Raw genomic sequence first — 25,383 nt, 5'->3', positions numbered from 1 at the left:
TAAATTTTAATGTGATGAGTGTGGGTTTTGCAGGCTCATCTCTAGCACCAAATCAGAATACACTAATACTTTCCGTTATATAGTACTGAAATTATGTTGAAATAAGCACAGTTGTTCTCTCCGGTGGCATTAGATAGCCTAGTTATTATTCACATTTAAGTGCCATCTTCATGTCCATTGATGTGCTTTGACGCTATACGCTACCAACTCTTCCACTGATTTTCTTCTTTTCTTTCTCTCTTTCTTCTCTTTTCTGATGGGAAAAAAAAATTCCAGTCGTCGTCAACATTTACCACACTACTACTTGCCTTCAAAACTACAACTACAGCAAGAGATTTTGGATAGTGCCTTTTTATTCGTGGACACTTATCAGAGAGAAAGAGAGAACACTATTAGGTATCACAATTCAGTTCATTAAACCGTGAATTGATTGACATAAGGAAAAAGTCTATATTGTATAACGTATACATAGTGTGTTTATCCCTCAATAAACTGGCGTATACATATAGAGCACTATATTCAGTTTGTAACACTGTCCTTGCAGGAAAATAAAGACCAGCTTGATATTATTTGCAAAATGTCGAATTTAGATGATGATGAAGCCCTTTTTGAGGACTTATACGATGACGATAACACGATCCCCAAAAAGGACGCACAAGAAGAGACTGGTTCTGTAAAAGTCAATGATAACGAACAAGGTGTGGAGACAGGTCTGACCTCAGCCGCAGCAACAACAGAGGACGCCAAAACCGAGACTCCCGCAAGCACGGCTACGGACGCTAATCCACAAGCTGAAGACCATGCTCAGTCAAATTTGTCTCCTCCACCCCCACCACCTTCCACAAATGAAACTGCTGAAGCGTCAGCAGATAACCAGACTGGAGAGCACAATCAAGAAGCCCAGCAAGCCCAGCAAGCCCAGTCTGGACAACCTGCCATGCCCGCATTCCCATTTGATCCTGCCCAATTTGCTCAGTTTGCAAGCATGGCACAAATGCAAGGCCAAATGCCAGGCCAAATGCCAGGCCAGGTGCAAGGGCAACCACCAGCTGGTATTCCACCACCACCACCAAAGCCAGCTGTCTCCGATATTGGAAGAGAAAGTGGTAAGATGTTTATCGGTGGTCTCAATTGGGACACAACAGAGGAAGGATTGGTGAACTATTTTTCGAAGTTTGGTGAAATCACCGACTACACGATTATGAAGGATAATGCTACTGGACGGTCAAGAGGATTTGGGTTTTTGACATTTAAGGATCCAAGCGCTGTAGATATAGTTATCAAACAAGAACACATACTTGATGGGAAATTGATTGACCCCAAACGTGCTATCTCCAGGGAAGATCAGGATCGTGTTGGAAAAATTTTCATTGGAGGTATTGATCCAATGGTTACAGAAAACGAATTTAATGACTTTTTTTCAAAGTTCGGAACCATTATCGACTGTCAATTGATGATTGACAAGGACACAGGACGGTCAAGAGGTTTTGGTTTTATCACATTCGATTCCCCCGATGCCGTTGATAGAGTGTGTGTTAATAAGTACTTGACATTGAAAGGAAAAGCCATGGAAGTCAAGCGTGCAGCTCCAAGAGGACAACATAATCAACAAGTAATGATGCAGCAACAGCAGGCTCAGCAAGCACAACAGCAAGGGCAATATTACAATCCTTATGGAGCCGGTCAATATGGACAGATGTACCAGCAAATGAACCCAGCCATGAATCCAGCTATGAACCAGTGGTATCAATGGTATATGTTTCAACAAGCTCAAGCACAGCAGCAAGGTGGCGGCTCAGCTGATTCGCAACCGGCACAGCCTCTCAATCCACAACAACAAGCAGATGATCCGGAAGGGGAAGAGTCTGGTAGTGGCGTTGGGGGTTCTGGAAATTCGGCTTCGGGAACTCCACAAGCTGGAGAAGAAGGCGCGTATTCAGCAAGACCAAATATTCCACGTGGTCCAAAAAGACCCAACGGACCTACCAACTTTAGAGGAAGAGGTGGGTACAGGAGAGGTCGCGGTGGATTCCATCCTTATCTGAGAGGAGGAAGGAGATATTGAATTTTTTTTTGCTTAATTGTATAGTAATAAAATAAGCTCCTATTTTCGTTATTTTTTTCTACTTGGACGGGCATTCTTTGCTCTCCTTTGCTCTTTCAATGCTCTGGCCTTTCTGATTTGTTCTGTAGATCTCAATTCCTGTTGCTGTCCAGGCTTATTATATCCCTTGACTCTTAAGCCTGAATCAAGAGCTTTTTCAACCTTTTTCTTTTGCTTATGATAATCATCTCTATATTTATCTGGCAATTTTGGCGTACTTTGTTTCTTGTGTTTGAATCTTTGATTGCTCTCCTGTGCTTCGTTGTTGACTGATGTGGTGTGCTTTAAGTTCCTTTGCTTTTTCCATTCATCAAACTTACCTGATCTAAAGGATGCAGGGATCTTTGTTCCATTTTCACTGATTATATACTTCTTATCAGTGGATTGTGAGTTAATATACTTTCCTTTCTTCTTGTCCCATTTCATCACTTGTTTGTTCACTTGGAGTTTGTCATCGTTATCCAAATCAAATGCAGCTGCTTGGGCATCATTAACAAATGAAGAGGCAATGGATAGTTGTTGGTCTTGAATAACAGATGCAGGAGCGTAATGACTGAGGAAATGCTGAGGATCACGAGACGATTTCTTTTTCTGCAATTGCTGCTCACCATCCTCAAATGTATTTTGTAGTTCTTCGTCTCCCACTTGTTGAACATATCCACTATTTTCATCCTCTGCTTGGAGAAGCTCTTCTTCGATACCATGTCTCAATCCAGCCAATCGTTCTTTCTGCAACAACTCACGACGCTCTTGAGCTTTACGTTGAATAGGTGCGATTTGACGTCTTCTTTTGTGCATAAACTCAGCAAGACTATCATTCTCTTTGACGCCCTTTTTCTTGATTTCAAACACAGTTTCTTTGACATTTCTATTCTGCAATTTGGCCAAAAAGTCATCCTTCTTTTTCTCCAAATTCTCTCCAAAAAGCAAGTGTTGATCGTCCCATGAATTTGTATCCAAAATCTCCTTACTTCTCTTTAGGGATTCCTGTGATGCAGCCTGCCTTGTCCTATGATACAATTTCTCACCCTTTGCTGCGACATCTTTCAAAACCTTGATTTCGTAATTGTTCTTGAGCAAATTTTCGTATAATTCTTGGAAAGTTTCTAAATCTATTCTTGGTATAGACCCGACAACGAGTCTTTCGGTGTAATTGACACGAGGTGGAATATAGGAACCACCTTGTTTGCTCTTTAACATTTCACACTTGGCCTCGTACATTGACGTTAGCAAGACTTTCTTTCCCAAAAAGAGCTCCAAGTCCAACAAGTATGGCAACTCTTTTTCGTTAACTATGGAATATGCCCAACCTTTATTTCCAGCTCTTGCCGTTCTACCGACTCTATGAATGAATATTTTAGATGAGCCTGGTAAAGTGAAATTAATAACATTGGCCAACACCGGAATATCAATACCTCTAGCAGCAACGTCAGTAACAACTAAAACCTTGGTAAGACCAATTTTGAATTGGTACAACTGATTCTTTCTCGCATGTTGATCCAAAGTACCATATATATACGATACCAAATAGCCGGCATCCCTTAAGAGTTTGGTAATGTATTCAACATGATGCTTCGTTGGGACAAAAACAATCGTCGATTTCTCTGAAGGAAGTTGATTCGCAGAGGGCATCCGTTCCTTTTTAAATTTGTATTTCTTCTTCTTCTTCCCCGATTCGTCTTCTTCTTCTTCACTGTCTTCGGCCTCTCTCTTATCCATTGCCACAAGCTTTTTCACTTCCTCGGGTGTACCCAAAGGCATCTTAATCACTTCCTGTAAAATATATAAAAGATTTGCTTCTCTTTCATTGATCTTGGTTGTAAAGTAAGCCATTTGTAAATTTTCGGAAATTTTTGACTCGGCATCCAAACGAACCAATACTGGATTACTTAAACCAGCTTTAGCAAAGTCCACCAATGTTCTTGGTAAAGTCGCTGAGAAAAGTAGCGACTGCCTATTTGGAGGCAAAGCAAGTAACAATTCATTCAACTGTTCAGCAAATCCCATTTCGAAAAGCCTATCTGCTTCGTCAAACACAATATACTGCACCGTTGACAAATCGTATTGCATTTCAACTTTTAAATGCAAGAATCGTCCTGGGGTACAAACAATTATATCTGGTTTACTTACCATTTTACCAAAATCCTCTTCCAACGAATCACCACCAATCAACACAATTGATTGTAAATCAGTCCCACGACTAAACTCCTTCACTTGCTTGTAAGTTTGCAAAGCCAATTCTCTTGAAGGTGATAGAATAACGGCCCTAACCCCAGTTGGACTTCGCAGTTTCAATTTCTCAATAAGCGGCAAAACAAAGGCAGCGGTTTTTCCCGAACCCGTTCTTGCCATCCCCACAACATCTCTATTATCAATGATTAAAGGGATGGATTTTCTCTGTATCGGTGTTGGTAGTTTATAGCCTTTCTTGGCGATATTTGAAAGTAAGAATTTTGAAAATCCAAACGATGCAAATGTCCCAGCTTTCGCCTTTTTTGCAGTGGGGTTGTTAGAAGTGAAGAAAGAAGACAACATCTTATCATCCTCTTCGGCTGAATCATCATCTTTGTCTGTGTTAACTTTAGGTAATGCTTTTTGATTGTTCATTTTGGCCTTTTTCTTTGCTGGTGCATTCGACTCTTCGTCATCCAGTGAAAGTATTTCGTCTTGAAATTCTCCGGCATCTGAATCGTCACTGCTTATGTCATCCTCTGATAGAGCTGCAAGTGCGTTGGCAATGTTGACATCCTCCTCGTCTGACATATTGTGTTTGGTGTTGGAGTAAAGATGAGCTCATCTCTGTGAGACCAAAAAAAAAAAAAATCTCTTGTAAGTGAATTGTGTCGCAAGATGTTTTGCGACACTTAAAAAGGCGACATGCAAAACCGCAAAGTCAGCACTTTCGTCAGGAAGATTAGAAGGCGCCGCCATTTCCACACTTCCATTTATCGAAGAAGCCCTTAATTGTAATGGGCTTGTAAAACAAACTTTGAAGATATTCGAAGCTCTTAGTCACAAACTTGAGTGTGAGCTCTACGAGCCACGGATCATACAGTAAATTGGTATTCATTCAGTAGTTGTGTAAACCGTATACTGATGAAAAGGCGTCCTCGTAAAACAAGAACGAATACTAATGGTAATTTACGAAATAATAGTTCTGTAAACCCAATATTCTCTGGAAAATTGTGCCCTTGTGTATGCAAGTCGTGTTAAGATAATCCCCCACAGAACCAGCCAAGCAATACGTTTCCTTTACGTGATCCCAGCTTGGTGGCTCTTTCGTACTGCATCTAAACGAGCTGCATGCTTACAAAGGTTTTCGTAAGCCGAGGTAGTGTTATTAATTTACTCCTTCTGCTTTGTACAACTTTTATACATTATCCCTATTGTCTATCAGAGGAAAGCGGAGTGCCGGATTTATATACCCCGTTTCCATGCATTGGTGGTCACAATACCCAACACATTCCTTTCCGCTACAAACTAATCTCTCTTTATGCGCTTAAACATCTCCCGAAAGACTTGCCGATTGCGAGCACAGAGCTAAGAAGTAGAACACTCTTTTTATTAAATTGGTTCTTAATGAGCTAATACAGTAGAGGCTAGAGTCGTGAAATGCTTGGGTTGGCTGCGTCTGAATATCCACCTCTAGTGGAGATCGATTCCTTTTACTAAAGAATATCCCATTTGTTAAAACTTGGATTTCCAAGCTTGTCAAAAGTGCTCCTTTTTCTTCTTTGAAGAACAAGTAGTATGTATTAAATGGAAGGCAACATTGTCCCACCATCACTATGCAAGATCTCGCCCCTTTTTGTCGTAGCTGCAAGATCTTCCTGCGACATTTCTTTTTTTATTTTTTATTTTAATTTTTTTCTATTTTCTTTTTTTGGCTTCATTTTGTATTCTTTGTAACTTTTTATTGTTTTCACCAATTGAGGATAAATTGAAAGAACAATGTAAAATTTCAGATTACAATTCCTAGTTCTTCAGCCACTATCAGAGTTTCAACTTACTTCCAGTAAAGTAAGAGGAGACAAAGTGTTTTCATCGTCCTGTGATTTTATTCGAAAAGGTAATTTTAAGGATTTATAGGAATCTCAGTATACAAAACGAAGCAATTTTAAGAGTTTTTGCCGATCATTTGAGAGCAAGATAATTGCAAGAGTCAATTAGTGACACAAGATGAGATGTGGAGATTCATTCAAAGATTTTCCTACTTTCTTTTTACCACCGTGCATTTAGGACCAGTCCAATTGAGGTAAAGTAACTTCCTCGTAGACCACTTTGATTCATCATATTTGCTTGTATGACTGGGAAATACACTGACACTTTATCTTCTATTCCTTTCCAACACAGCCTCACTATAGATGTAGGACCTCTCTCATTTGTGAAGCTATTGTTACCTTCCTTGGCATCTGAAGGAAAGGGGCGCTAAATCGAAAGATGATACCCCTCTTGCACTTTCGTATACGCGAAAGCGACGACTTTTTAAGGGGTACAAAGTGAAAATGCACAAGGAAGAGGATTCCCAATACGCAACCAAAAGCTTCCAGAAGGAGGTCATCACTATTACAGAATTGTTAGACAAAAGGGGTCAAGACAGGAGCACGCAATCCACCCCCACCCTTACAACACGTGCTAAACTCTTTCATCCTTGATCATTAAAGGTTGCTGGATATCAAGAAGCTCAAGATTGTGCACGTGTTTCATATGGATCGTAAACTCAAAACGCTAACTTCAATATTTTGGGTCATTTCGTAACTCAGCTGAATACATAGGATGCTCTCTGCTTCGTTTGTGTAACTGTCGTCATAGAAGGTACATTGTCGACCGAAAATAGAAAAAAAAAAAAAAAGAACAGGTTCCACAAAACACAACTTCCCTTTGTAGAACTTGATTTTATTAGCCAAGTGTAAACGAGAAATGCAAGAAACATGATGTAAACACTCTCAAATGTGGTTTGTGTAATTTCAAGCTTTCAAAGAGCTGCTCTTTCGTATATTTTCCATCCTCACTCTATCCTATTTCAGAAACGCAGTAATTGTGTAACACATCCCTCTACATTTTTAAGCTCTCGAGCATTCTGAATATGCAAATCGATTAATCTTGTCTCCGCTTTACCAAGCCGTATTTCTATACCGGGCCTAACTCATAAATTACAAGTAGGGCTATGTCGACTAAAACTTTGAGTTGAGACTAACTTTTGACGGCTTTGTCCTCGTTTGTCTCTGTGACGAGAATGAATGGCGATCCTTGCAAACGAAAGTGGGAATGTGACCCAACAAAGATAAGGTTTTTCTTCGGGAAGTTTAAAGTTTAAGCCTTGCATTACCGTGGTTGTGACTAACTAAAAAAGGTTTACTACGTCATTAAACGTTCAGGTTGCATAGCAAGCATTTAAATTTCGTAAAAGAGGAAAATGAAAAAAATATCGAATTTCAGGTTTATGCCTTTTGTTCAATACGTTTTTTTGAACAATGGATTGTTTTGGATAATTAGAGTAAGATATTCGATGCATTTCTGTGCTTTTTTTTACCCACGGCTGATATCCGCCGGACTTAAACGGCGTTAAGTGAATTTTTGTGTATAATTTGTTTTTGTTTTTTCATGTGCCAGGGATTATCTAAATATTTCGGGTAAACTTGCTCCAACAATAATAGGAGAGTTCTTTCGAGTCTTTGTGTGACAATCGCGTCTTATGAGGTCAATTTTGGGTATAATTCCGAGTCGAAACACGATTTAGTAGGCTTATTAGGAGGCATTTCTTTGAGCCTCTTTTTAAGAAAGTAAGAGTTATGTGGTTGACGCGGATGGGATTCAGTTCACCCGCTTGATTTCCTTTCAACATTTCCAGTCTGGTTGTTTTGTGTTCACTCGAAGAGTCAACTTTTTTTTTATTTTTTAAGGTTGCATTGCTCTTATTTTGCCCAGACTTATTTCGTTTCTAAAAGTTGAATTTTTTTATTGTTTATTTGAGTTGCAACATTAGAAAATTCCTTATATTTACAGAGCCACAAGATTATGGATGGCGTGGAAGAGCATTGCTTCGTGATGAACGACGGGGTAAGCGAGAATTCGAAGTCAGAATTTTTCTCTTGTTCTCTCTCTCTTTTTTTTTTTTGACTCGTTTAAGGGAAAGATTTGTTTTTGCGTACATTGCATTTGAAAAAAATATTTCGTATATGCAAAGTCGCTTGCTCTATCTACTTCGTGCTTTGAGATTCGCCGAAGATTTGGAGAGAAATGGAAAGGTTCGCTAAAAACTTCACAATTTCATGACAGCACTGATTGTAGGGAAAGGACAGCTAGCAGCGGCGCGCCCGATATCTGAAATTTTAAAGTTGTTCAATTTTTAAACTTTAGTAAAATGTATCAATGTTGCATTTTGAAACTAGCTCTGAAATTAAATAAACCCTTTGATGGTAAGACAATATATTCCTTCCCGAGAGTTCAGTGTTAGCCTACTCAAGCCTCTTCTTTGGCTCTTGGCGTAATTCAATTCTACTAAAAAAAAAAAACAAATCAGATATCTTTTGTAAAGTGACTTGTATGCAGTGATAAGACAAAGATTAAAAATAGACAAAAGAAGGAATACGTGTGGACTATTATAATTTTATTAATCACTTTGTACCTCAAATGCACAATGGTCTAAATTGTTTCAGATTTAAAGTTAACTTTTACTTTTAACTTTTTCTTGTTTAGAGTTGTACTTTGTTGTTATTGATGTTGTAGCACTTGACAAAACGAAAACCCCACCCTTTCTATCAAACTTTGGATACGAATATGCAACATGAACAAGAGAAAGCTTGATTTCGTTGCAAAATCACATGTAAGGGTGTACAAGTTTTAAACTTTTGCGTAAAGGTTGATATATCCAAGGGGTGTGTGCATACTTCAAAGCTAATCAATATGAACTCCGTAGAAAAGGATTTGCAAGATGTTGACACGCCTAGATTCGCTTTTCCAACACAAAAGTTAAAGGTTCTAGTGATATCGGTTCGGTTCAAGAGTAAAGTTACTTATAGTCACTTTTGTGCTGAGGGGAGACTACGATTATGAAACCATGAACAGAAGAAGAACAAAGCCACCAAAAGAAAAGTACACTTTCGATGGATCCAACTAGAAGCTAGAAAAAAACGTGCATGATAATGGAACCTGAAACAACTTGTCTTTTTTTTTTTTTAAAACCGGATTCCGATACTTTTTTTCTCTATTTTGTTTTTTTTTGTTTTGTGTCTAGCGTAGAATAACAATAACCACTTGAAATTTTGTTATACTTTTTTGAGACAATGCTGTGTCAATGCTTGTTTTCTTTTTTTTTTTACCGAAAATCTAAAACTGTCAATGGTTATGAGGCCAAATGAAAATCATTACGTGCTTCCGTGTGACCCAAAACAAATATAATGCAAGAGCAAGCAATCGTTTTTTTTTTTAACGAGAATAAAACGGTTGGAAGGTAATCGGGTAACAATTTGCGGGTTGTGCTTCATTTAGTAGTCTAATGAGCATTGAGTAAATGGTGATTTTTATTTTTCGGGTGGGGGAAAAGGTACATCAATACCCGATGTGCAGACACGGAAGACCATCATAGCCACATTGTAAGCTTTCCCTTTCCCAAGAATACGTGGCATAGTTCAGTTCAGCTGGGACATCATTTATTTACTTCTCCAACATAGGAGTTACTGCGTTGTTGTTTTGGTGCTCTGGTTTATGACGTGTAGTAAATCTCGCTAAAGTTTTAATCGCGCAACTTACTATCAAATCGCTCCTTGAGCCTTTTTCCGAATTGTTTTGTTCCCCCGTTTTCGAACGAACCCAATCATTTTCAGTTGGCGGACAATAAAAAAGTCACACTATATAGTGGGATCTACGGTCCCCACCCGTTTCTCACCACAAAAGAGAACAATAAGGGGGCAAGAGCAGCAACATATGCAAGAGACGCCAGGAAAAAAAAAAAAGAAATAAACTCTTTGATAAGTTTCGCCACGGGAAATCAAACGTTGATTAAAGAAATTATGGTCACACCAGAATAATGTATAACTCTTTAAAAATATAACCGTTTAAATTAATGACCATGTGTTTAAATTGTAAGGGTTTAATATTTTCTATTCTCCTCATAAAAATAATATATCTATAAATAATTATCGACGGATTATATTCTATTTTATTTTCTATAGAGTAGCCTAAGAGCATGATCTTTGGTTTGTATTGTATTCCATTTCGGTTCTAGATTGCTATATTCTCTTATGGAACCAAAAACAACGGTGAATGGAGGAGGGGTATCAATAAAAGACACATATGCAGCAAAGCGAAATGTGAAAACAGAACAAAAGAAATACATTGTGTGTATATATTCTATTTTGAGAAATTTAAGCTTTTCCTGTTTATTATTTATTCTTATTTACTTTGTTGTTGTTGATGGTTTGTTATATTTTTATTTTTTTTTTATTTATTTTTTTAAGTTTTGGTTTTTGTGTTGGTTGATAAGTGATGATGAGAAAGATGTTACAGCTGTTATTGTTATTTTGACCTATATGGTGAATTTTGTGTAAACATGCAATGCGAAAAAGAAAACAAACGTACAAAAGAAAAAAAAAATAAAGGATGTGAAATGCAAATAGGGCTATTCTTGTGTAATATATGTATACATCATACATAATACTTCGGTAAAAACAGAATAATAATAATAATAGCCTTAATCCAATAATTATATATGTATGTGTTTTGTGCAATTGTATGAATTGGTTATGCAATTCCATTTTTTTTTCTTTTTTCCCTCTCTCTCTCTCTCTCTTTCTGTTTGTTCTGTAACTCATACTGCAAAATAATAAGAGTACATGTACAACGTGTAATGTCGTCATTGCTATTTTCATAATTAAGATTTCTACTATTTTTCTCTTTCACAAATTCCTTTTTGTTTCTTAAAAGGAGTTTCTTCGTGATTTGTACCCTAACCTTTTTTAAGTTTGTGTAAAGCAAAAGCGTAGGTAGGATTCTGAGAACAACAAGCATTGTACAATAGCTTACTAATAGTACGTGGAAAAGTAAGTGCTGATTCCAAATTTAAGTTTAGTTTTTGTCTTTTATTTTTTCAAATTTTTAAATTTAGTATACTCGAGGTATTTCTGTGTAACTTACAGGAGGGACAATAAGAAAAGAAAAGAAAGAAGAAAAAAAAAAATAAAAATAAAAATTAATTTATTAATTATAATAAATAAAATAAAATAAAATAAAATAAAATAAAATAATAGAAATTGGTACCTAATTTTTAAACTATATATAACTGAATCTAATTCCTTTATAGGGGGGGTTAATACAATATTATCTAAGAGATCTTTTTTCCCTTTCTTACACCTTTCATCAGGACTTGTTCAACTGTTAATTTCAATACACGTGTCATTTCAACTTTGATTCCAAAACATTCTGGCGCTAAACTTTCTCGTCACACAACAGTAAATCTCGGCCTTTTTTTTTTTTTTTAAGAAATTCCAGCTCAGGACGCATTCCCAATTAAATATTTGTGGCACAGGAATCTATAGATTTCCCAGATCTCATACAAGATATCAACACTAAGAATCAACTACACATCAGGCGTATCCCGAGTTAGTGATACCACCATCAACAAATCTTCGCTGACTGACTATTTGAATTTCACATTGATTCCACTTGGATCAAAAAATCAGAGCTCATTCACTACCGACTATTTTCATAGCCTCAACAGCTCAACTTGAATTACCCACGACTATTCAATTCGAGAAAAGATTATCTCCTTAGTTACGCGCCCACATCTAAATGAACACGTCAAAATGCCACAACTACCTTCGGTATCTGAACTAATAGGCTCAACCAGAGTTGATTCAGCACCAAATACTACAATCGAAGCGTTTCCACCGTCAAACCCATATGGAGGAGACTACCACACCAGGAAGGACTCAACTACGTCAGTTTCGTCAACGGGTATATCAAGTGATTCATTCAGGGGACAACCAACAGACCAATCAAGACATCATAAGAGACTACCGTCAATTTCCAATACCATTTTGACTTCAAATAGCAAAAGAAACTCAATCGATACGTCGCCCCGATCATCGATCCTTCTACCGGGAGTTACTTATTCTTTGGTTTCACGGAATGAAAACCGCAACAACAACAATAGTAATAATAGCCTAGAGTCATTACCGAGCTCAAGAAGACTGACTGAGTCAGCAATTTACAGGACAGCCAACAACCCTGGCGTACCAGTAGCACTTGCGACTTCAAATTCTGGAAATTCTTTGTCGAGCCAACCTTTTAAGCTGGAACAACAACAACAACAACAACAACAACAACAACAACAAAAGCAAACGACGGTACAGCAACATATCGACTCTCAGAGGTCAGGTATTGGGAGGCCACCGGTTGGCTCACCAATAGGCAGCGCGGATAAACTTCAGCCATTGCACATGTACATTAGTTCACCATCTACTTTACACAAGCAACCACCACCACCACCACCACCAGCACCAAAATTACCACAACCCATATCTCACAACAGAACTAATTCAACCACCATATCTCCCACTTATAATCCACATAGATCACAGGTGCATGAAATAGCCGCTGATAACATCGATACTTCATCCATTCCTCAGCAGATAAATTTGCCACCTGCGCCTCCTTTGCATTTCAATCACAGTTTTCCAGTTTCAAAGAGTGCTCCTACGAGTACAACAACGAGCTCGTACCCGCTGTATTTCTATCAAGCTGTAACAACGCCAAGTCAAAATATGCCAGGACAGTCAATTCCGGCACCACCACAGCCGCCACCACCACAGCAGGAGCTTTACTACACACAGGGTCCTCCACAGCTGAATCAGACGCCACCATCTTCGTCATCTTCTGTGCATAATCAAAACCCAATTGTTGCAGGGCCTGGCTACTATATTGTTCAACAACCACAACAGATTCCTCTACCACCAGCGGCTCCAGGTCAAGGTTCAGTACCTCACCAACAATCTTTTATACACCCACTACCTCCACCGCCAGTTCATCACCATGTGCCACCGTACCCTGATCAAGCACATTACGATCCTCAACGACCACTAGACCAAGGTCCTGTAGTGAGTCTACAAGCAGGCATATATCCTTACAACGTTGCTTATACTGATGTGAATAATGCTCTTGTGAACAAACGCAAGATCATTAAGCGAAGAACAAGAACTGGGTGTTTAACCTGCAGAAAAAGAAGAATAAAGTGCGACGAAAGGAAGCCCACTTGCTACAATTGTGAGCGCCTGAAGAAGGTTTGCTTAGGATATGAGAATTTATCGAACTCTCAACCAAGGAAAAGAGTAAGAGATACAAGTTTGGATTTGCCAAGCAATGAAGGAGGTGTTGGTTTGCATCAACAGCAAAGTGGGCTTCGGCAATAAGGGCTGAAGGAGCGTAAAGCCAGCTAGATTCTGAAACGTTGGGGATAGGGTTGATCCCACCATGCATGAGCTTAATAGGGTTAAGTTTCGTAAGGAATGGATACAGGTGCATAAAGTCGCCTAGTTCTGTTTAGCCTCCTCGTTTTCTAGTGTATAGGTAGAAAATACATAATATATACACACAAATTGCAAATCGGAAAGAGTCGCCTTGATTTTAACTCTAAAAATGCAGAAAAAAAAAGGCTACTACCTTGCTGTCAAAGACAAATATTATAACACGTAGAAGAGATATAATAATAATGAAGCTAAAACTGTTCAAAAGCAAGAAATAATATTTGACGTAATAGGGTTGAGCAAAGGAGCAGAAAACAGAAAGAAAAAGTTCGTAAATTGAAAAAGTGTTTATCCCTAACTTTTTATTTTATTTTATTTTTAATTTTTATTTTTTATTTTTTATGCTCTTATGTTGCATAGTACAACTCAACATACACAAATAATGACACATAACACAAGAGGAGAGACCAGTTTCCCAGTAATCAGATGTTTGTTTTTTATTCATATATATGTGTGCTTGGAATTCAAGCGGTTGTACTTTTTGTCCCTGTTTTCCTTTTGTTGTGTAGATGAAATCGAGGAGTTTAGTTCCCATATTGGGTAATTTTTGCTTTGTTTATAATTCAAATATTAAACGAATTACAAAACAATAACCACATAATAAAGTCTCTCTTAGTATTACTATTATTATTATAATGCGTGCTAAAGCTAAAAAAAAATAAAACTATAACAATCTTCCATACAGAGCAATAAAAAAGAAAATAATAAAAAAAGAACAAGTCATTATTGCAATTTGTGTCAAGAATTGACGTTAATAAAGGCGTGTACTAGCTTTCAAAAAAACTCAACAATCCGTCATTCTCTAATGATGCTAATTTGCTCATTTGAGAACAATAGTCGTACTTAAATTGGAGGCGTCGACAAACATTCTGGTGAGATCTGTATGCTTGCACTTGCCCAAAACCGTGTCAGTTCTCGTACGATTACCGAAAGACTCTTAATGAAGAGCGAAAGAAATGCGCCTGTAATCTAAACTCCGAGAAGAAGAACAGCTAAAGGGCTACACTTTCTACTATAGCTTTCTGTTTTATTCTTTTTTTTTTTTTTCGTAAATGAATGAAATTGATGGTCAGGGGCGGGAGAGAGAACTTAATCTTTGGTGACGTTAGACACTTGTGGTGATCACCACAAGAATCAGGAAACAATAAACATTGTTTCAATTACTGGTGCATCTTTTTTGTACACTTTTTACCTCATGGCCAATTTAAAAAGTTGGGTACGGTTTTAATTCTTATAATGACCCAACAATATATCCGCACCACATTGTTTCTGCTGACAAACGTTTGCTAAATCTAAAATTAGCCGCCGATATAGCACAGTGGTTAATCAAAGTTTGCTATGAAACGCAGCGTTCCTAAACCTCTATTGCATTTCCGAAATTTGGGGGAGACGCCGCTCTCTATTGTTTTTGATAACAAAGGAGATTCCTTAAAAACAATGGGAGGAAAATTCCGCTTTTTGTTCTATTCCGTGTGGGGGAAAGGTGATCATAAGTTAACAGTGCGAAGTGAGAGAAAGATCGAACTCCACATCTTCAACATTGATGCAGCGGAGGTAAAAAAATAAGAAAAATCAATAATACTAACTAACAAAAATGTTACTGCATTGACGCAATGCCTTTGGCATATTCTACAGCGTGGCTTGCTTCTCTCTCCTTTGGCTGTTGTAATGTAACGTAGCAAGTCCCAGAGACGCATATTCTTTGCTTCCTTATTATTCATATGTTTCAAATTGGAATGGTGATTGTTCTCATGGAATATACCGAAAACTTTTCTTTTCCCGCATCATGACGTTGACGTGCTTGGACATTTCCGACCAATTACGTGTTAGCAAGAATAACCGAACTAGAATCCAACATGCATTGTATCATAAGCGACATCTAGTTTATCACTTTTTTTCTTTTCTTTTTTGCATTTTGCATTTTGCATTTTATGCGTGGTTCATAACCCTTGGCCCGCCTTGATCTACGGTTGATCCAAGTTAGGTGAGGCTGGTGTATGTTGTCACCATGCATATGCATCTCGGATGAACATAAATCCAGCTTTGAGGCATTATGCTTCTTGTTTAATTGTCAATTGCAACCATCCAATTTTTTGCTGTCCCCAGTTTATTCTTTTTTATTTTGATTTTTATGTTGAGTTTTATCAAAGTTTCAAAAATTTAGGCCCAAGGAACGTTTGTGGGAATTATCAGCTGTTTACTTCCGGGGGCTTGTGAAAGGTGGAAAAGGAATACTGGGTACTGCAAGTGTGTTTGAGTTTGGTCGAAGAGGTATGAACTTTTCAAGATCTACGGTTTGGTGATCACTGAATGTGTACGATCCTTGTAGTTCTTGCTTCATCTAAATCACTTTTAATTTCTTTTTCCCAACAGATTTACAATAGGTCTCAGAAGAGAAGAGAACGTGTGAACATGAACAATGATCCAAACCTCTCTTATACCTGCCAATGTGTCGATGCAATATTCGCAACATTAAGAGAGAACATTATTTGTTAACCATTCGTGCAGGAGAATAGCCTTATCCACAGTGACATCATACAAGCGAATTGCAGATTGATATACAAAAGACAGTAGGTTAGAGAGATTTAGCAGAGCTTCAAACCATTCTCTGCCACAGTGAGCAACTCCAAAACTCCAAATTAAATCTTATTTTAGGTCTGCTGCCGCTCTATCTATTTAGTCTTAGAAAGCAAATTATTTTCACTTTCAGTAACATCAAGATGTTGTGATTTCCGAAATATATTAAGCTTTTTTAATCGAAAGATGTTTTAAGCGTAGTTTGGTTTTAAAACTCGCTTAGTACAGCTGTCGTGCCCAGTAGAAATTTCAGGTTGCAAAAATAGGCAAAAAGGGAAGCGAAGCGCGCTTTAAATGAATAAAGTTCGGCGAAGATCATAAAAGTAGTGTGACCTTTAACAAAAAAGAAAAAGGGAAAAATTTAAGCGACTCTGCAACAGGACAAGCGGAGACAGATTGAACTTGGAATAAATGTAGTAAAGTCAAAACAGTTTGCCAATGGAAGAGGTCAACGAGTGGTGAGTTAAACCTCTGCTCCCCTAAGTCCCTTAGATAAAACAATTTCCTTTCAACATTTGAGAAAGATTGCATATTAAGGTTTATTGAAAGCCGACGCCGCTGTGTTTTAATTTTAATTTTAATTTCTTTTTTTTTTTTTTTTTTATTAAGATTTCTCTACGGCATTCGACACCGCAACGATATTCTGTAGCTTCAAGGAAAAAGAGATTCTACTAGCTGATGAGTCTCTAGCGCTGGACATTTCGTCACTTCAGGTGGATGTAAACTGTTTGCTGCAACGACTCCACAGCCAGTTATCTGTCATTTTTCTTATCAGACGACCTTTTGAGAAATTTTTTTTATATTTTTAATTTTTTTTTTTTTTTTTTGTCTGTTGCAGCCTTTGTAAAATGCCGAATCAAGAAAATTGGTACCAGGCGGAACCTTTTTCCCTTTCTTGTTTCCCTCTTCCTTTTATTATAAATCGCTTCGGTTTAAAATATAATTTGTCAAATTCCAACGATAAGGATTAAAAAATTAAAAAAAGATCTCCAATCCAAAACAATAAAACAAAAAAAAAAGAGCTCTGCCCAAACTCCGTCATTGCACTTCGCCTTTTTGATAAGGGACACATAGTACTACTTAACATAACACAACAGACAGAAAAACAAAATTAAATTAATTTTTTCTTTTTTGAAAAAAAGTAGCGCCAGAGGAAAAAAAAAAGCAAACCTCATTCAAAAGCAGTTTCAGACGAAATTTCACTTTATTCAAATCAACCAAAACTCATAAAAGAAGAGCAGTTCATTCAAATACTCTTGTCGAAAATATTATACATCAGAGTCCATCAAGTTCACATCAGCCATCTGAATAGTAAATATCACCTCAGTTCCTTTAGCATCCATACACACAACTCATTAAAAATCCATTATGTCGGTCAAAACTCGTAAGTTAGCAGTTGTGGGATCTCGTGCAGTTGGAAAATCATCAATGACTGTACGTTATGTTGAAGACCATTTTGTTGAAAGTTATTACCCCACCATTGAGAACCAATTTAGCAAGAGTATCACTTACAAGAACCAAGAATACGCTATTGAAGTGTTGGATACAGCAGGTCAAGATGAGTATAGTATGATGAATGAAAAACATCTTGTGGGAGTGCATGGTTATTTACTTGTGTATTCAGTCACATCACGACAATCATTTGAATTGGTTGAATTTATTAGAGATAAGATACTAAATTCAATTGGCAATGAAAATATACCCATGATTTTAATTGGTAATAAACGTGATCTAACGCATCAGAGGCAGGTTGAACAGCATGAAGGTGCTGAGCTTGCTCGCAAGTTTAAATGTCAGTTTTTGGAGACTTCAGTAAAGGAGAATTATCATATAAAGGAGGCGTTTGAAGGGTTGATTGATAGGATTGAAAGGATACAGAATCCACCAGTGGTGAAGAAGGAAGACAAATGTGTAATTATATAGAGTTTAAACTACAATGGATTGGCATGTGGATAAGAGTAAGTAACTCTATCCATTCTAATCTAAAAAATCAAACTCCCCCCTCCCCCCTACTCCTCTCCATCAAAAGATAAACTGCAAGTTACAATCAATAGGATGAGATGCCGTCAACTGTGGCTTCTGACTATACTTTGCTTGCAAAATTTGTCTCATATTTTGCAACAAACTCAAATACGATTGATTAGGATTTTGATTCATTACAGTGAGGAACGCATAACTCATTGCACCCGTTGATTGTCCACCTTCTTTGGCATCTGCACTTGTTTGATCATCTTTACATCCACTAAAAGATATAGCATCACATGGAGCCGTTTTGGTTTGTTTACTATACTCATTGGCTTTAGATGCTCTTCCCTTATTCATAAAACTCTTGACTGCTGATCCTAACCCTTTAACCATATCTACTCTATCCCCACTAAGGTATGACATACCAGCTTGTAACAACCCTTGACCTGCCTCAGCCATAACATTTGGCTCTTTTAATACACCCTTGGTTGAATACATGTATGGTAAATCCAAAGCGGAACCAGAGTGACAACAGTCAAATATTGCAGTCATTCTGCACCCTGGTGGTAATGTCTTGACCAATATATCATGTAAAAGATCATCAACGATAAACCCATTGGTTTGGAAATCCAATGGGTAAATAACCTCATCATACCCATCATCTTCATCATAGTTCCCATACTGATCAGGTTGATCTTCAGTTTGTCCACCATGACCAGAAAAATGGAAGAAAAGTGAATCGTTAGGCCTAGCGTCTTTGACCAACCATTGCATTGCATCCAACATGTTTTGTCTAGTTGGAATAGCACGTTGAGAACGTTGATCGTCTGAAAGTTTGACAATGTTATCCTCACTGAATCCATGACGAAGTAAAAATTGTTCAACATTATTGGCATCATTGATGCAACCATTCAATTGATTTTGAGTTCCATAGTAATTGATCCCCACTAGCAATGCCTTTTTACGACCATTACACATGGAATATTGATAGTTGTAGTTTTGCACGCCAAATGACTGCTGATTGGAAGGTGGCTGAGAATAATTTCCCGAACCATATTGATGTCCGTAATCAGGCTCTCCATTTGCACCTGGCTGAGCACGAGAATCGTAACCTTGCTGTTGCGGTGCGGACGGTGCTTGTCTATTATAACCACCATATTGCTGACCAGTTGGAGATCCTGATGGGGGGCCATAGTTATTGTATTGTCCTGGAGGTGGACCAGATGGAGGTCCGTAGTTATTATATTGGCCTGGTGGAGGACCTGAGGGGGGCGCATACCCCTGTGGCGCTTGTTGTCCACCATATGTGTGTCTGCCTTGACCTGGAAACATATCACTCTGCTAGATTTTCTAAATAGACCTGTAAAAAGAAGAATTTGAAAGCGGGTTAATCGAATTTCAAGTTATTTTTGGAAATCAAATAAAAGTCGTAAATGGAAGAATGAAAGAAAAAAAATAGGACCGACTTGCACTACCTTTGACTTCTGCAACACATAATCAATGTACAACAGAATGCATTCAACAGTTATTGCCACTGCCGTAGGTTTAAGCAATCGGTGATTATGTAGTTCAATACACAATCTAACTGATTGAACGAAAACTTGCTCTTATTCTAGAAACATGCCGAAACTCTCCCCTCAAAGATGCATAATTCATTCAATGCGTCGGGAAAACACACACAAGCTTTTACTAAAGGAGAGACGCTTCAATTTTCATTTTCCTTTATTTTCTTTTTTTTTACTTCCGAGATATCGTGATTATCAGATCCCTTTTTTTTTAAAAAAAACAACTAATCATATAGACAGAGATACAATCCTGAATAACAGGTATCGCGTACCAGCACTCAAGAATAATGGATAAGCATATTCTCTCCCCACGAAAGAAGAAGAAGAATGAAGGATCGAAAAAGAAGCCATTGAAGGCCGGTCCCGAAGTATCAAAAAATGGAATACCTTACGATTATATTGTCATTATAGACGCTGGGTCAAAGGGCTCAAGAGTACATGTATACAACTGGCTAAATCCAAGTATGGCATTGGAGAGGCATGTTGATCTCCAGCTGTTGAAGCAATTGAAAATAAGGAAACTTCATTCGGAGGACGAGGATTCAGAGACAGACGACGAAGATAGTGACAATGAAGAAGACATTTCTAAGGACAAAACGAAGGTGTTATATCCCAAAATTAAATCAAAGAAGAAATGGCACAAGAAAATAACCCCTGGTATCTCCTCCTTCAACAGGGCCCCTCACAAGATTGGTAAACACCATTTGTCAAAATTGTTATCCCGAGCTAGCAAAATTGTACCTAAAGCTCACCATTACCGTACCCCTATTTTTCTACATGCTACAGCCGGGATGAGACTACTACTGCCTACAGAGCAGCAACAAATATTGAATGAAATTTGTCTGTTTTTCGAAAACAAATCGGATTTTTTCATCCCAGATTGTGCGTCTCATGTGAATGTAATTGATGGTGATTATGAAGGGATATACGGATGGCTATCGATAAATACCTTGATTGGTGCATTTGATGATCCATCTTCTCATCAACATGGGAAAAACCACACGACTTATGGCTTGTTGGACATGGGAGGAGCATCAACGCAAGTTGTTTTTCAACCCAACACTACAGAAATTGAAGAACATCAGAACAACTTGTACCATTTAGACCTACGCCAAGTGCCAACAATTAAAGACCCTGACCATGGCTACCAAGCCCCTCAACAGGTTGAGTATAATGTTTACTCTGATTCGTTCTTAGGGTTTGGAATGTATCAAGCAAGAAGTAAGTATATGAAAACACTTATTGCTTCTGATGACAAGGAAGACCAATACCATTATTGGGGTTTGTCAAAGTCACCCATAAGCGACCCTTGTATTCCAAAAGGGTATACCACTTCCGATTACGTCAACGATCGTTCATATGATTTCATTGGAGAATCGGACTTTGAAAAATGCTTGAACGAAATATTTCCTGTTTTGCAAAACTCGACGCATGGTGGAGGTGGCCCAAAGACAAATTGTAAACAGTTCAGTGAGGGTGATGAAGTTAGTACATGTTTATTAAATGAGTTGATCCCATCATTCGATTTTGATGTTAATCACTTCATAGGTGTTAGTGGGTACTGGGATGCAATTGAAGATCTATTATCACAGCAAGATGATGATGATAAAACAGCTCGAGCTGAGTTGAAAGATCAGAAAAACACATATGATTATAAAAAGATTTTCAGCAAGACGCAAAAAGTGTGTTCAAAGTCATGGTCGAGTATTTTGGAGCTAAATTCGAAAAAGGATTACAAAGATCAGTTAAGTGAGGAGGAGTTGTCCACATTATGTTTCAAATCTTCATGGATTCTTAACTTTCTACATTTGGGACTTGGGTTTCCTAGGTTTGGAATAGATAGTGTTGCTAATAGTAACAAAGGATTTGAAACGTTACAGCTAGTTGAGCAATTGAGTGGATCTTCATTTTCATGGGCATTAGGAAGAGCAGTGCTTTACGCTAATGATGAATATATCCAAGCTTACAATAACTATACGAAAAAGTTATCAAATGATGAAAATTCAGCTACCCAACTCAAACGACCAGGATTCTATCACAGTTCGTCTCCAAATATTTATCAATATGGTGCTGAGCAAGGTGGAATTGTGCCCAGACCAGGGTATGTGAAATTGGATGTTGACACATTACATTATTTCGACTATGAGACTAAAGAGGAAACCGATCATGAATCAGCCTGGAATATTGAGCCCCACAGATGGTATGGATTTATAATTTTTGCCGTATTGTTGAGCTTTGTTGCATGGCTAATGTTGGGAGCTAGAAATAGGAAATTGTTTGTGACTAAAGTCACCAGTGGGTTCAAGAAATTAGTAAAGATGACCCCCGGCTACAATGAAGCGAAGTATACTACTGTGGCTAGAGGTGAAACTGAAGATATGGAGATGGGGATGGAATTGAATGAGTTTGGAAAGAATATTGACGAAGAGTTTGAAATTGGCGATGAAGATGACGAGGAGAGAGATGGCGAAGAGCAAAGACATAGGACTAATTGAATATAGGGCTATCTGTAAAACTCTATATAAATTCTCAATCTTTAATGCTGACAACATATTTCTCCCCATTGGCACCAATCTTCTCTAAATCATTCAACGCATCTTCTATAATCTCAAGCCCACCATTGTATTGCTTATACCTAGCTGGCTTAATTTGTGAATGTGAGAGAAATTTTGTGGTGACGTTGATGAACTTGGCGCCGAACTCTAAATCTTCATGGAAGCGTTTAATCACCACTGGTTTCAAAATCACCAGTTGAGGAACTTGATCTTCTTTGGGAACACCAACGACGCCAGCAAATAAAGGAGAAGAAGCCTTCACTGAATCCTGCACTTCCGTACTTGACTTGGAATTGGCCGCCTTGTGCAATTTACTACTATTTGCATCAAGTATATTCAATACTTTAATGGCAGTCTCCTTCGATACACAATCAATACCATAATCAATCCCATTGGGTGACAACTCCTCCACTTTGGTCTCAATCTCCTCATCAGTACCAAATCGATCAATGACATGATCAACTCCCAACAGTTTCAAATACTGGGCATGTTTATCACCAGCAATGGAAATAACTGTCAACCCATGCAATTTCGCCAACTGAGCAACATAAATTCCAACAATGGTAGACCCGCCCCAGATCAATAACGTGCCTTTATGTTGCTTTGGTGTTGCCGTCAATCCAAATGCAAATGAATTGTAAAATAGAATTCCCGCAGTAACCAACCCAACACCAATAGTAGCTCCATCTTCATAAGTGAAATGACGTGGTAGTTTCCAAACTAGACGTGAGTCAATTGCTGTAAAATGTTGGAATGTTGAAGTACGATTGTCCCTATAGCTAGTTGAGCTAACAATTACTCGATCTCCCAAAGACAAAGGTTCTTTGGAGGTTGTGTCAACTTTGGAACCAATTTTCACAATGTCACCACTCGATTCACGGCCATTGATCCATGGGAAATGGTAGATTCCAAACCCATATTTTTTCCCCTTCCAATCAATAGGGTTCAACCCAATCGCTTTATTCTGAACTAGTATTTCATATGGTGATATTTCTGGTATTGGGTATTCCGATTGAAGCTTTAAAGGCTCTTTGAAATGTGTAATCGAAAGAATTGATTGATGACGCTGGTTGAATGAAATTTGTGATACAATTGTGGATTTGGAGTCATTAAGCTCGACTGTGGTGACCCTTTCTGACTTGTGTTTCTTATTCAATGGCTCTCTCTCCTTTTCTTCTCTTGTAGTTGTCACCGTCCTTGACCTTTTTGCACTGGGAAAATGTGCTGTCTCGTAAACCGGTGAGGCCAATCTCTTGCGGGACACTTCTTGAACTTTAGTTGATGACATGATAAGTAGCAATGCTATGATGATGAAGCTGGAGTTGATGAATGTGATTGATTGAGAAGTAGACCAATATAAATAACTTCTCCACAACCAGAAAGGGGTAGCAATTTTTTTGGTGTTTTAATTTAGGCACAATTCACCGACCTGTCATCCTGCGTGCTTAGTGTAAACCGTGCTGAGATAATGCAAAGATAAGCCACAGCACATATCTAACCGGCGAGCCGATATAATAGCGAATAACGCTTGAAAATTATTAAGCTCAAACTGTGGCTCTTCTTCTTTTGCACCCGTTCCAAAGTATTGCGAACAATTACGTAATTGCGTAGCCACAAAAATGTGCACGTGATGCAAACGATATCTAAGGAAAGCCATATATCGGGTCGGAAACTACACCAGCCGACACCACAAACACAGTTTCAAAAATCTACATTGATAATACACACACTTACGTATCATCTCCCTCATTAATCTTTGTATTTCCCAATCAATAAACTACTGTTTATCCCACCAAAACCAAATGAGTTACACATAGCATAATCAACATCAACATCTAATTTCGCCTTGTTGGCAACGTAATCAAACTTGGAAAATTTCTCTGCTTCATCACCCGATTTCCCACCTGGGTTATCCAAGTTTAACGTTGGTGGAATTTGACCCGTCTTGATAGCTTGTATCGTAAATATAGATTCTACCGCACCAGCAGCTCCTTGTAAATGACCTATTGACCCCTTTGTGGATGAGACTAATGTCAGTGGAGAAAATAAACGATACAACGCATTATTTTCGGCTCGGTCTCCAATTACGGTTGATGTTGCATGGGCATTTACGTATTTCACATTTTGTGGATCAACTTGTGCTCGAGACAATGCTTGCGACATGGCATTATAAGCTCCTTCTCCGTCGTCTTGTGGCGCAGTAATGTGATGGGCATCTCCTGAGATCCCATAGCCTAAAACTTCTCCGTAAATTTGATCACGAGTAACGCCTCGTTTCAATGCATGATCCAAACTTTCCAACACAACAATTCCACATCCTTCACTTAAAACAAATCCATTTCTATCTCTATCAAAAGGCCTACTTGCTTTAGTTGGCTCATCATTAAAATCAGTCACCAATGATCTTGCTCTAGCAAAACCAGCCAATGCTATGGGATGTATTGAAGATTCTGATCCACCACAAACCATAACGTCAGCATAATTCATTTTGATAAAATTGTATGCATCACCAATAGCTTGTAAGCCTGTAGCGCAGGCAGTTGACACAGAGTGCACTGGACCTTTCAATCCAAATTTGATTGAAATATTCCCTGCTGCCATATTGTTCAATAATTTGGGGATAAACAATGGTTGAACTCTTCGGTACCCACCTGCATTGAAAGCAGTTGTGATGTCATACACGTCTTGTATGGAGCCAATTCCACTTCCCACGGCAACTCCTATCGACTTGGGGTCCTCTAATGTCGACGGATCTAATTGCGCATCCTTGAGGGCTTCTTGACTGCATGCGATACCATATTGACTAAATTTCGCTAATCGTTTGATTTCGTCTGGGGGAAAATGATCTTTGGGATCCCATTTACCTTCAGTGAGTGAGCCTGTAGGTACCACACCTACGACTTTAGCTGGAATTTGATCCCATCCTTCTTTTACATAATTGGGAAATTGTGATGTTGAAACCAATCCTGATTCACTGGCGATGAGCTTTGTCCAATTCTGCTTGAGACCTACACCGAGTGGTGAGATCATTCCTGCTCCTGTTACCACTACTCTAGTCATCTTAGGCGCGTATGTATATTGGAAGGAAGTAGTGA

General features: G+C 38.2%; 8 protein-coding genes across 8 annotated transcripts; 4 read left to right on the top strand and 4 right to left on the bottom strand. All coding sequences in view use genetic code 12, as the record gives it.

Moving 5' to 3' along the window:
* Positions 1-577: 577 nt before the first annotated feature.
* On the top strand, positions 578-2,065 carry I9W82_003050 (uncharacterized protein; the record flags this gene model as incomplete). The annotated part of the gene is made up of 1 exon (XM_067691974.1): positions 578-2,065. One exon carries the CDS (start codon positions 578-580, stop codon positions 2,063-2,065), a length of 1,488 nt encoding a protein of 495 aa, XP_067548399.1.
* A 48-nt stretch (positions 2,066-2,113) lies between these two features.
* I9W82_003049 (putative ATP-dependent RNA helicase) lies at positions 2,114-4,867 on the bottom strand (the record flags this gene model as incomplete). Its single annotated transcript, XM_067691972.1, has 1 exon — positions 2,114-4,867. The coding sequence occupies one exon, from the start codon at positions 4,865-4,867 to the stop codon at positions 2,114-2,116; it is 2,754 nt and encodes a 917-aa protein (XP_067548398.1).
* Positions 4,868-11,907: 7,040 nt separating this feature from the next.
* WOR2 (Zn(II)2Cys6 transcription factor WOR2) lies at positions 11,908-13,512 on the top strand (the record flags this gene model as incomplete). Its single annotated transcript, XM_067691971.1, has 1 exon — positions 11,908-13,512. One exon carries the CDS (start codon positions 11,908-11,910, stop codon positions 13,510-13,512), a length of 1,605 nt encoding a protein of 534 aa, XP_067548397.1.
* A 4,059-nt stretch (positions 13,513-17,571) lies between these two features.
* On the top strand, positions 17,572-18,126 carry RHB1 (putative GTPase; the record flags this gene model as incomplete). Its single annotated transcript, XM_067691970.1, has 1 exon — positions 17,572-18,126. One exon carries the CDS (start codon positions 17,572-17,574, stop codon positions 18,124-18,126), a length of 555 nt encoding a protein of 184 aa, XP_067548396.1.
* A 99-nt stretch (positions 18,127-18,225) lies between these two features.
* MCA1 (Ca(2+)-dependent cysteine protease) lies at positions 18,226-19,500 on the bottom strand (the record flags this gene model as incomplete). The annotated part of the gene is made up of 1 exon (XM_067691969.1): positions 18,226-19,500. The coding sequence occupies one exon, from the start codon at positions 19,498-19,500 to the stop codon at positions 18,226-18,228; it is 1,275 nt and encodes a 424-aa protein (XP_067548395.1).
* Positions 19,501-20,020: 520 nt separating this feature from the next.
* I9W82_003045 (uncharacterized protein) lies at positions 20,021-22,228 on the top strand (the record flags this gene model as incomplete). The annotated part of the gene is made up of 1 exon (XM_067691968.1): positions 20,021-22,228. The coding sequence occupies one exon, from the start codon at positions 20,021-20,023 to the stop codon at positions 22,226-22,228; it is 2,208 nt and encodes a 735-aa protein (XP_067548394.1).
* Positions 22,229-22,262: 34 nt separating this feature from the next.
* Positions 22,263-23,576, bottom strand: I9W82_003044 (uncharacterized protein; the record flags this gene model as incomplete). The annotated part of the gene is made up of 1 exon (XM_067691967.1): positions 22,263-23,576. One exon carries the CDS (start codon positions 23,574-23,576, stop codon positions 22,263-22,265), a length of 1,314 nt encoding a protein of 437 aa, XP_067548393.1.
* Positions 23,577-24,037: 461 nt separating this feature from the next.
* On the bottom strand, positions 24,038-25,348 carry CEM1 (fatty acid synthase; the record flags this gene model as incomplete). The annotated part of the gene is made up of 1 exon (XM_067691966.1): positions 24,038-25,348. The coding sequence occupies one exon, from the start codon at positions 25,346-25,348 to the stop codon at positions 24,038-24,040; it is 1,311 nt and encodes a 436-aa protein (XP_067548392.1).
* Between the last annotated feature and the right edge of the window lie 35 nt (positions 25,349-25,383).

Source organism: Candida metapsilosis, assembly GCF_017655625.1.
Source record: "Candida metapsilosis strain BP57 chromosome Unknown scaffold3, whole genome shotgun sequence".
Lineage (NCBI taxonomy): Eukaryota > Fungi > Ascomycota > Pichiomycetes > Serinales > Debaryomycetaceae > Lodderomyces > Lodderomyces metapsilosis.
This window is presented reverse-complemented; position numbering and strand designations above follow the sequence as displayed.